General features: G+C 47.7%; 1 protein-coding gene across 5 annotated transcripts in view; it reads left to right on the plus strand.

The window, feature by feature from the left end:
- HHAT (hedgehog acyltransferase) overlaps positions 1 to 12,069 on the plus strand; it is a 310,399-nt gene that overhangs the window by 79,437 nt on the left and 218,893 nt on the right. For all 5 annotated transcript variants that reach the window (XM_062211312.1, XM_062211314.1, XM_062211315.1 and 2 more), the window contains one exon: positions 5,140 to 5,311. In XM_062211312.1, coding sequence (XP_062067296.1) covers positions 5,140 to 5,311 — 172 coding nt within the window. The remainder of the gene's footprint in view (positions 1 to 5,139; positions 5,312 to 12,069) is intronic.

The raw sequence follows: 12,069 nt of genomic DNA on the forward strand, positions 1-12,069 counted from the left end.
GCCCAGCCTGTCCGGTCCTGCCGCAGCGCGTCGTGATGTCATGAACGTGGCAGGGGAGGTTTGCTCTGTGGAAAGAAGAAAGTCGTTTTTGGGAAGCCAGTCAGCTACCTCACTGCTCTTTTTTAAAATTTATTTGACAGGTAGAGTTATAGACAGTGAGAGAGACAGAGAAAGGTTCCTTCCCCAAATGGCCGCTACGGCCGGCTCTGAGCCGATCCGAAGCCAGGAGCCAGGTGCTTCTTCCTGGTCTCCCACACAGGTGCAGGGACCCAAGCACTTGGGCCATCCTCCACTGCGCTCCCGGGCCACAGCAGAGAGCTGGACTGGAAGAGGAACAGCCGGGACTAGAACCCAGCACCCATATGGGATGCTGGTGCCACAGGCAGAGGATTAACCAAGTGAGCCACGGTGCTGGTCCCCATTGCTGTTCTTCTTGATGACGGACATTTGTGTCATCTCAGACTGCACGTGGTTTGAGGAGGGAAAGGAGGCCTCGAATTGGCCTTGGGGTGCAGCTGCCTGGAGCTGAGAGGTGACCAGGTGGACCTGTTTTCCTGATTTCCCTGCAGGGCTCTTGGCTCTGGCGTCACCCTGGCTTCCCTCTGCTCCAGCTGTTGTCCCCACTGTCAGGGAAGGGGCTATGCACCAGCGATGCTCTGAAGCCTCGGGTGCAAGTGTGAGCTTCAGGGGCTCGAACCTGGGGCAGGCCAGGTGTGTGCCCGGTTGCTTATTCAGCAAGCAAGATGTTCAGGTGCGCGATGTTTCTTTTCTGTCAACACTGTTTTGAGGCCTTGATCACATTCAGCCAACCTGCTTCTCTCCAAGAGTGTGGGCACCCGTGCAAGGCCCAGCTGTTGATCAAGAATGATGCTGGGGCCTCTTCCTGCCTTGTCACTTGTCCTCAGTGGGAACTCTTCGGCTCACCCCAGATTCGTGGGTGCGTGTGTTGTGGCCCATTCTTGGGCTGCTGTGACACAGCGCCGTATTCTGAGTGGCTTGTAACCAGCACAGACGCCACACGGTTCTGGAGGCTGGCAGGTCTGGCACCAGAGCGGCAGTGGCGGGGAAAGACCCACGTCCTGGCTTGCAAACCAGGACCTTCTAGCCGTGTCCTCGCACAGTGGCAGGGACTGGCCAGCTCTCTGAGGTCTTTATGTCCCCTTAACCATGGCGGGCAGACACGGAGGTGCGGACCATTGCCCTGTGGGCGTCCCCGTTTCCTTATTTGTCGATGGTTGTTTGGTCACGAAGAATTTGCTTTCAGGAGTTGGAACGGGGATGAGAGTGAACAGAGAGGGAGTCAGCGTGTCGCTAGGAGCAGTGAGGAGGGAGATGGAGAGGAGAGAAGATGAAGATTCCTATGAGCAGGAGACGCAAAGTCCTGCCTGTAGGCTATGCCGCACTTCCTGGTGACAGTCCTGATGGAGGTGTTTGAGAGGGATGCAGGAATGGGGCCATCGTTCTCATGATGCTGGAAGGTTACCTTCCCTACTCCATGTGGGGGTGGCTGTTGTGGCACAGCAGGTTAAACAGCTGCGAGGGCATCTGTGCTCCATGACAGTGCCTGCGAGTGAGTCCCATCCTGGATGCTGTTGCTTTTTATTTTATTTTAAAGATTTATTTATTTGAAATAGGCCGGCGCCGTGGCTCAACAGGCTAATCCTCCGCCTTGCGGCACCGGCACACCGGGTTCTAGTCCCGGTCGGGGCACCGATCCTGTCCCGGTTGCCCCTCTTCCAGGCCAGCTCTCTGCTGTGGCCAGGGAGTGCAGTGGAGGATGGCCCAAGTGCTTGGGCTCTGCACTCCATGGGAGACCAGGATAAGCACCTGGCTCCTGCCATCGGAACAGCGCGGTGCACAGGTCGCAGCGCGCTACCGCGGCGGCCATTGGAGGGTGAACCAACAGCAAAAGGAAGACCTTTCTCTCTGTCTCTCTCTCTCTGTCCACTCTGCCTGTCAAAAAAAAAATTATTTATTTGAAATAGTTACACAGAGAAAGGAAGAGACCGAGAAAAGTTCTCTCCCACATGGGTGGCAGGGGCCCTGGCACTCGGGCTATCTTCTGTTTTCCCAGGCACATTTTCAGGGAGCTGGGTCAGAAGTGGAGCAGCCAGGTCTTGAACCCATGTCCACATGGGATGCTGGTGTTGAAGGCAGTGGCTTTACCTGCCACACTACAATGCCAGCCCCCATCTCCGCTTCTGATCCAGCTTCCTGCTCATGCACCTGGGAGGCAGCGGATGATGGTCCAAGTACGTGAGTCTCTGGCACCCATGTGGGAGACCTGGATGAAGCTCCTGGCTTTAGCCTGGCCCAGCCCCAACTATTGTTGGGAGAGTAAACCAGAGAGTGGAAGATTCTTGTTCATATTCTCTCTCTATCTCTCATCCCCCTTCCAAATAATAAATAGATAAATACATCTTTTTAAAAATCCATTTTAATTGTCAAAAAGAATTAATCTCGCCATCCAATGTTCACCACTGTTGTCATTTTTCCAACCTGTCATTATTATTTTTTTTTTAAGATTTATTTGAGAGGTAGAGTTACAGACAATGAGAGAGCAAGAGAGAGAGTGAGAGAGAGAGAGAGAAAGGTCTTCATTCCGTTGGTTCACTCCCCAAATGGCTGCAAGGGCTGGAACTGTGCTGATCCGAAGCCAGGAGCCAGGTGCTTCTCCTGGTCTCCCATGTGGGTGCAGGAGCCCAAGCACTCGGGCCATCTTCCACTGATTTCCCAGGCCATAGCAGAGAGCTGGACTGGAAGAGGAGCAACCGGGACTAGAACCTGGCGCCCATATGGGATTGCCAGCACTGCAGGCGGAGGATTAACCTATGCCACAGTGCTGGCCCCACCTGTCATTATTTTTTGCACATGAACATAGTTTTCGTGACTACGTAGTACTGAGGTGCACTGGATGCATTTACCCAAACCCCTACTGTTGGACATCTGCGTTAGTTCCTTTTTTGTTTTTCCTCTCTGCATCTCAGTGGCACGGAGGACATTGATGTGCTGGTAGGCGGGTGTTTCTGCACTGAGGATTCTGCGATCCCCTCGCTGGCCGAGTCTCTGCCATGGGCTTTGCAGGTTCCTTAAGAGTGTGCATGCAGGCTTGGGGTGAAGATTCTCCGTGCAGGCTGAGGGAGGGATCCGTGTTGTCACTGTCGTGCAGCCTGGCCATGGTCAGTACAAGTCCATCTCTCCTCCTTGGGGACCCCTCCTCAAGCTGTGCTTCTGGTCCGAACTGCCAGACGAGTCCTCCAAGCACTTATGTCGTTTGCTGGGCAAAACATCTTCTTGGGGTGGGTGGGCAGAGGTAAACTCAAGAAAAAAAAAATCCTGTTAATTTGATCAATTCACATTTAAAAACTGACCCAAGGAGTTTGGGCATACCTGCCCGTGTTAGCTGCTGCTTTAAAATACCCAAGAAGAGCAGCTTAGGAGGGAAGATTGATTTCAGCTTACGGTTTGGAAGTTCACAGTCTGGGATCGGGCAGCCCCACGGGTTGAGGCACTGGGGAGGCGGGAGGAGTAGAGACCCCGGGGAGTGCTGCCTCTGCCTCCGTCTCCACGGTGGTCTCCCCTTATAATCCACCCTGACTCGATCATGGCTCCACCCTGCCTTCCTAATCCCATACAATCACTTCCGGAAGCTCCCACCTTCAGGCGCCTTGATTGGCTCCCGTCTCTACCCTTATCCATCAGCCGTTAAGCCATTCATTGTTAACGGAAGGCTTTGGGCTTTAACTGTCTGCATGAGCTTGAATAAGAGAAGAACTGCAGCCAACGATGCAGAAGGCAGAACGTCGCCGTGTAACTTCCTGTGCTCCCCAGCCGCCCGAACGTCCCGACCTGGCAGGACAGTGCGAGAGAGTACTAGGACGTGGTTTCAGAAGACAGAATGGAAGCCAGTGCCCTGGTGGGTGGAGGCCCCTTCCCTTCTAACAGCAGTGCCTGCCACTCCTTGCTGCAGCGGCACCCACTCACACCCTTCCCAGTTTACTTAGTGTCACAAACAGGGAATCAGGTCCGTTTCCATCACCACCCAAGGTTTGCATATTAAGCCTCATGATTGAGCCCAGCTTTACCTCTGCATGTCCACATGGCCTCATGAAACCTTGCCCTTGTAGATCCGGAAAATGATGCCTTCGCTAATAATTTACTCTGTCTAGTGGTGTAGGGATGAAATTGCATTTTCTTCAAGTTTCATAGCGTGTTTGTGAATTCTGGAGTTTCTGTGTTTTAAGTTAAGATGCAGCGCTCAAGAGCAGGCAGTGAGGTGAGGCCACAGAACCAGCTCTGGTGGAACTTGCTTTTGTTTGTATTGCCCATATACACTGACTGTGTTTTCCATAGTTGCTATCTGTGCCTCTCTCACCTTTGATGATCTGACCTGGCTCCTAAGGCTGCCCTGTGGCTGGTCGTGTGGGATGCCACGAGGCAGGACTGTGAAGGAGATAGGCTTAGCAGGGGCAAGATGATCCCACATTAACTTCTGATTCTGATTCTCCAGTGCTGCTTTTTTTTTTTTTTTTTTTTTGGACAGGCAGAGTTAGAGAGACAGAGAAAGGTCTTCCTTCCATTGGTTCACCCCCCAAATGGCCTCTACGGCCGGTGCTGTGCTGATCCGAAGCCAGGAGCCAGGTGCTTCTCCTGGTCTCCCATGCGGGTGCAGGGCCCAAGCACTTGGGCCATCCTCTACTGCCTTCCCAGGCCACAGCAGAGAGCTGGACTGGAACCAGCTACTGAATGGGTCATGTACTTTATCATATTGGGTCATTGCAACAGTTTTTGCTCTTTACATATGAGGAAACCAAGACTCGGTCAAGTGACTTGCTCAGAATCACACAGCACTTGTTGTCTGCTAGAATCTTTTGGTGTTTTGGCTGTTACAGTGGTCAGCTTCCCAAGCAGGACACTTGCCGTTGTTTGTGTTGACTGTGCCTTGCTTCAAAAGTGTCTTGGGGTTCCTGGCAGTAGTGAGCTGCTGGACCAGCCCTGTTCTTACTTGGGACAGTTTTGAGCTCAGGTAATACTTTTCCACTCAACAATCTGGAGTGTTCCCAAGTCAAATTGGGTGGACCCTGGAAGGTTTGCAAAGCGAGATGCGATTGATCGGATGACTTTCTGTTTCCACTGCAGATGCAGCAGCAAGAGCTCTGCTCCCTGAAGACCCGCCTCTGCACCCTGGGGCGGGGCCTGAGCCGCCTCGTCTGCTGGTGGGGGCTGGCCGAGCTGATGGTCCACCTCATGTACATGCACGCCATCTACGGCAGCATCCCCCTCCTGGGGGCCGTCTCCTGTTGGACCTTAGGTAAGTGGGGAGAGCAGCATCTGGAGGGCAAGCACCAAGAGTCGGCTGCAGAGTGGGGCTGAACCTGGGGTCGCGGGGACACAGTAGCCTGGAGCACACCCCAGCCTCCCCTACCCCCCGACTCTTTAAAAGCCTTCTTCATCTTGGGTCCAGGAGTGCACCTGGTGAGGAGCCTGGTTGATGCAGGTGAGGGCTGTCTTTTGTGTCTGGGGACCAAGAGTGGTGCTGATCCCTCCTCATGCTGGAATCTTACTGAGCTTAGCCAAGTCCTCCTCATGTACAGCTGGTGTTGCACTTGTACTTAGAGGGTAGGAGTTGCTGGGCTCAGCCCTGGAGTCTATTCGAAGAGGGAATAACCCAAAACGGACTTTTTCTGCGGTCTACCTTTGTCCTTTTGTGTAAGGCATAAAGGTAAGAATAGGAGCTTTGGAGTGAGACAGGCATTGGTTTAAATCCCAGCTCTACCAGCCCTCAGTGGGTGACACTGGTAGCTTATTAAAACGAGTCATTTGTAAAATGAGACCTACCTGTTTGGAGAATAAGTGAAGCAATGCACATCAAGGGTGTGGCTGATGAAGTGTCTGGCAGATAGGCTGGATGGGGGGTGGGGCGGTGCGTGTGCGTGTGCGTGTGTTTCCCACCGTCGCTCCCTTTCCTCCCTCTCCTTTTCTCCCTGCCTGCATCGAGACAGGCTGAAGACTCATTTCCTCAGCAGGGCACGGCCCCCAGTGTGAGATTTGACTGTGGCCAAACCTGCAGAGGCCGTCCCCATTCTGAACTCTGCTTCCTCTCCTCCTGGTGCTCTCTGCTTTCCAGAACTGCTTGCATCCCCTTTAGTGGCTGGATGCAGCCTGACCTGACCTCCAACCTGTGGTTCCAGTGGGAAACATGTGATCTTCTGGCATTAAGCTCTTCCCTGCAAAGGCAGGAGTACCAGCCCGACTCCTCATCTGTGCAGTGGTTTATAGATCCTTTTGAAAATCTTGATTATCTTTGGTATCGCCAGTGCTTATTCAGAATGTTCCAAGCAAGAAGACTTTCAGGATCAAAAAACCAAAAACCAAAAAGCTGCGCTGTTTTCATGATCTCTTCTTCCTGAACAAATCTTTGTCTTTGAATAGTGGGAGTGACCGATATTGTAAGGTTTGACTGAAGTGACCAGACATATAGAACAGGATTAAATGATGGCTTATACGAAATCAGATCTCAGTTTTTATGGCATCCAGATCAGGGGGCCGTTTTAGTTTAAGTGTTTTTAGTGATGAGTAACGGAAGACACAACCCAAAATGGGGCTTAAACAGTAGGAAAAGTTCTATAACAGTGACACTGCAGATCAGCACTAGGGCTGGCAAGCCTGGTGACTCAGAGTTGCCAGTGATCCTTCAGCGAGGCTCCCCCATTCAGCTTAAGAACCAGCCAGAGTCCCCAATGCCTTCATTTGTACCCCAATCCCAACTGCTTCTGATCCTCTCTTACAAGATAACCCGGTTTTTGTGGTTATCCTTCTCTTCTTTTTCATTGTGTTATATCGCAGTTGAATTCCTAAAATTGCATATTTTAAGATCTCTTCATATCAAGGATTTCCTACTTGGCCTGTTGTTGAGCATCTTGATTTCTTTTTGGCTGAATGTGAAGATTTTGAGAAGCGTTTGTGTGGATCGATGTAGCCCCGTCCACTTGTCTCCCCCCGGGGAGGGCATTCCGGTGCATCCCTTGGTCCCAGGTTGTCTTCCATGCTGCAAACAGGAGAGCTTGTGCGTTTTTCCCAGGGTGCTGCTCTTCCAAGGAATGCCATTTCTCTGAGCTTTTTGGAGCTGTTGTGCAAGTTTCCCTGTGCCAATAATTTTTGGCGCATGACTCAGCTAAATGTGTGTGTGTGTGTGTGTAAATTCTCAGAAGGTAATACTTTAATCCACTGGCAATGTACTCTGATACTTTATTTTATCTTCCATATTATTTTATTTGAAAATGCTGGTTGGAAACCACTAAATTGGGTGTCACTAGAGTTCATTAAACACTGCTCTGATGTATACTTGAGTGCTTAGAATTGCTGAATTATGGGCAATGTGACTCAAGATTTACAAGGTACTGTCACATTGTTGCTTAAGTTGGTTGAAACCATTCATGCTCCTCTTGGAAGTATGAGTTTATGTTCCTTGAAAACCTCATCAATATCTGATTACTGATTTTAAATGAAAATCTAGTGGACATGTGTTGTATTTCATGGTTCTTATTTGCGTTTTCCCAATCACTAATAAGTTTGAACATCTTTTTACAGGTTCACAGGACATTGATATATCATTTTCAGGGATATAAATGTGACAAACTTTCACTCATTTTTCTATTGGAATTTTTACTTTTTTACTTCTGGAGTCATAGGGCTTAGTTATTCTGTATTAACATATATATATATATATATTTAGTTTCTGTGTTGTTGCAAATATATTTTTTAAAGATTTATTTGAAAGGCAGAGTTAAAAAAAGAGAGGGAGAAAGAGATACAGAGATCTTCCATCTGTTGGTTCACTCTCCAAATGACCACAACAGCCAAGAGTGGGCCAGGCTAGGAGCTGGATGAAGCTAGGAGCTTCATCAGGGTCTCCCATGTGGGTGCAGAGGCCCAAGCACTTGGGTCATCTTTGGCTGCTAGCCCAGGTGCATTAGCAGGGAGCTGGATTGGAAGTAGAGCACCCAGGACTTGAACAAGTTCCCATCTGAGTTGCCAGGGTTGCAGGTGGCAGCTTAACTTGCTGTGCCACAGCACCAGGCCTTGTTGCAAACACTAATGTCTTCCTCAGGTTTGTGGCTTGACTTTTAATGTGTTTTTAATGTCTTTTTATGAATAGGATTTAGTGTAGCTGTGTATATGGTTCCAATATTAGTATATGCGCTGCCACAATGAGCACATGTAGCTGCATCTATACATTTTCCTTTATGGTTTGTACTTTTTTTAGGCCTTTAAATATTCTTTCCTACCCCAAGGTCATAGAGATATTCTCTTCTGTTTTCTTCTAGAACTTTTAATGATATAAAAAATCTGTTACTATGTGCATTTGCATTGTAGAAAATTAAAATATATAGATCATTTGTGCTTTAAAACTGGGAATACTGCATTTCCATTTGCTCTGAGATGACTGGATAAAATCTCGAGTACAATTTATATACTGGAGATCTTATCCCCATGGTTCTCCAGGCACACATTTAAGGTTTTCCCCCAGATTAACTTATATTTTACAAATATATTTCAAAGAATTGGTACAAAGTGGAAATAAAATGTGAGTTTATTTTGGTGCAGAAAAAATTAAAATCCTTGAATACAGGGGATCTGTAAAAGTTAATGGAATTCATGTTATCCAAAAATTATGCATAGATTTCCTTGTATGAATATGTAATCTCATAACTTGAGATTTATTGCTGTCAATGATCTCAACACTTCCACGTTACTAACTTTTTGTTCTCACTTGATGCCTAGACAATAGGCATATTTTGCCAGTTGACCCCAAATATCCTTTCTACTGGACTGGCCAAGCTATTACCCACGCTGGGACCACACGTTCTCTCTAGCTGTTTTGTCCCTTAAGACTGTCTTAACTTAGCATCCTCCCTTCTTGTGGCACTGGCTTGTTGGAGGGACCAGGCCAGTTGTCTTGCAGGATGCTCCACCATCTGGCTCCTCATGGTGACATTTAGCTTATTCTCTGTGCCCTATATTTCTTCAACTAAAAGTTAGATCAAAAAGTTTGTGGATGAAAAGTTATTTAAAGCTACAGTACATCATAGATGACATTGCATGCTTATGCTTTTCCCTAGCCTTATGGAAAAATTTTAAACATCTTGCAAGTTTGAAGGCATTTTATGTGTACCCACCATGTAAATTTAATGATTCTTGTGTGGCTTCACATTTCCTAGTTGTCTCCAAATACATTTTTTAAGCTATTTTCTCAACCCAGGATATAGCCATATTCATCATTTGATTGTAGACTTCTAAAAATTAATTTCTCTTCTACTTTTAAAGCAGAGCGAAAGAAAGAATTATCTTCCATTCTCTGGGTCACTTCTCAAATGCCCTAAAAAGCCAAGGCTGGCCCAGACTGAAGCAAGGAGGCCAGAAATCCATCCAGTTCTCCCATGTGGGTTGCAGGGGCTCAAGCACTTGAGCCATTATCTGATGGCTCCCAGGATACATTCACAGGAAGCTGGATCAGAAGCAAAGAAGCTGGGACTTGAATTGGCACTGTAGTATGCGAAATGGGCATCCGTTGTACCACAACACCCACCCAGATTTTACGTCTCTTTAGTCTTTTTCAGTCAAAAATTGTTAACTCATGTTTTAAAATGGTGCTGACTTGATGGAATCCAGACCTATTATAGAGCTACCCCCTGATGTACTTACCTGATTTTTAAATTGCATTATCCTTAAATTTGTTATTCTATTACTTCTATTTTCTTTTTCTTTAAATATTTATTTGAAATGTGGTGGCGAGGGGAAAGACACAGAAATCTTCCATCCATTGGTTCACTCCACAAATGGCTTCAATAACCAGGGCTGGGCCAGGCAAAAGCCAGGAGGTTCAGCCAGGTCTCCCACACAGGTGCAGGGGCCCGAGTACTTGAGCTATCTTCTATTGTTTTTCCAGATGCATTAGCAGGGGGCTGGATCAGAAGTAGAGCAGCCAAGACTTTAACATGTGCCACAACAGCCCCCCCCCACCACTCCATTTTTTTTTTTTAATGAAATTTATGTCTAGAGAAGGCTTGGTTTAATAAAACTAAATTGTTTTGGAGAATTACTTCATACTGGATGCTGTATACTTAATATTGTATTCATGAGATGCAAACAATGTCATCTGTCCTACTGATCTCAGTACTAAGTTACTTGAATGTAGGGGTGACTGCCAGGTAGGTCTCTCTCTCCTAAAGGTATTTGCATTCCTTTTCAGTTAACAGGTAACACGTGGGCTGTTAGTGCACAGCTGTGTCAATACCTTTCTATTAGTTCCTTTCCTGTTGCTGCAACAAAATACTTGAGGATACAGGATAATATTTAAAGGGGTTTATTGGCTCACACTTTTGGAGGCTGAAAGTCCAAAATTGGACAGCTCCCTTGGTCCAGACTCTGGTGAGGACCTAAGACAGGTGGCATCACAACAGTAGGAGCAGGTGCTGGAGAGATCAGTTGGTGAGACAAGATGCCAGAGAGGGATGCGGGGCCTGGACTCACTCTCTTGTATCAGGTCACTGTCCTGAGAAATAGCTCCCTCCTTGATCAGTGGCATTGCCTTCCAAGGGGGACATCCCTACGATGCAGTCACTTCTTAAATGTTCACCCACCTTCCAACATCACCATACTGAGAACCACGTTTCCAGTGCACGCACCCTTGGGTGACTCAAACAGTGTTAACCCTGCTTCTAGAGTACTCCCAACATTCTTGGACTCTTGGCCAAATCACTGTCTTAACTAAGAGTTGGAAATGCTGGCTTTTTTTTTTTTTTAATTTGACAGATAATTAGAAAGGTCTTCCATCCATTGGTTCACCCCCAAAATGGCCACTATGGCAGGAGCTATGCCATTCCGAAGCCAGGAGACAGGTGCTTCCTCCCAATCTCCCATGCAGATGCAGGGGCCTGAGCACTTGGGCCATAGCAGAGAGCTGGACTGGAAGAGGAGCAACCAGGACCAGAACCCGGCGCCCATATGGGATGCCGGCGCCGCAGGCAGAGGATTAACCTGGTGAGCCACGGCGAAATGCTGACTTGCTAAATCTATCATTATGTCTGCATTTCGTAGCTGGCATTCTTCTATAAAGAGCTTTCCATGACTGACTGGGCTTGGGTGCACTTTCATCTCCAAAGGCAGGGCAAGGTGATATCGCTTCTCTCTGCAATGATTTTCCAGAGTAGAGTAAGTGAAGCACGCCTGTGCAGTGCTCGTGTAAAATGATTCCATGTTCTCTGATTAATATAGCAATGTTTCTTATGCTAAAATTGTACAAAATGGTCAAGCTGGCTTCTACGTTCTTTTGAGGTGGCTGTATTAGCCGTTGAGTGTTTCCTTGCTTTCTGGAACTGGGAAGTCCGACACCCTTCTTGCATTTTTCCTAGCCCAGTATTGGAACCGGCCAATCCCCTGCAGCCTGGTTCCTTTTAGTAGGGGAATTGTGTTTAGGAGCCAGGACCTGGCTGTGTCCTTCGCTGCAGAGCTGTTGCTGTGTGGGCCTTTACGTGCACACACCTAGCAGATACGTTTTTGTAAAACATGAGTCCATGTGGAGATTTTAAATTCAAGTTTAACATCATTACTGCTTTTTCTCAACAGCTTTGATTTTGTTTGTGCCCTTTTATCAGCGAACATCTTAAATCTTGGTTCTTAATTAGATGGTCGTGTTTACTTACTGCTTTATTTTATGTTATACATAAGCTAGTTTCACAATTATGCTACTCATTATGATTAAAAAATAAAACCACTGTATGACATTTAAGAAATCCTTTCAATTCTTTATGCTTTTAGTGAGTGAACAGTTAGTGTATTCAAAAGTCTTTTGAGGGGCCGGCACTATGGCATAGTGGGTAAGGCTATGGTATGAGTCCTGGTTGCTCCTCTTCTGATCCAGCCCCCTGCTAATGTGGCTGGGAAAGTGGCAGAAGATGGCCCAAGTGCTTGGACCCCTGCACCCAAGTGGGAGACCCAAAAAAAACTCCTGGCTTCAGCTTGACCCAGTCCCAGCCATTGTGGCCATTTGGGGTGCGAACCAGTGGA

Source organism: Lepus europaeus, chromosome 14, assembly GCF_033115175.1.
Source record: "Lepus europaeus isolate LE1 chromosome 14, mLepTim1.pri, whole genome shotgun sequence".
In the NCBI taxonomy this organism is placed as follows: Eukaryota; Metazoa; Chordata; class Mammalia; order Lagomorpha; family Leporidae; genus Lepus; species Lepus europaeus.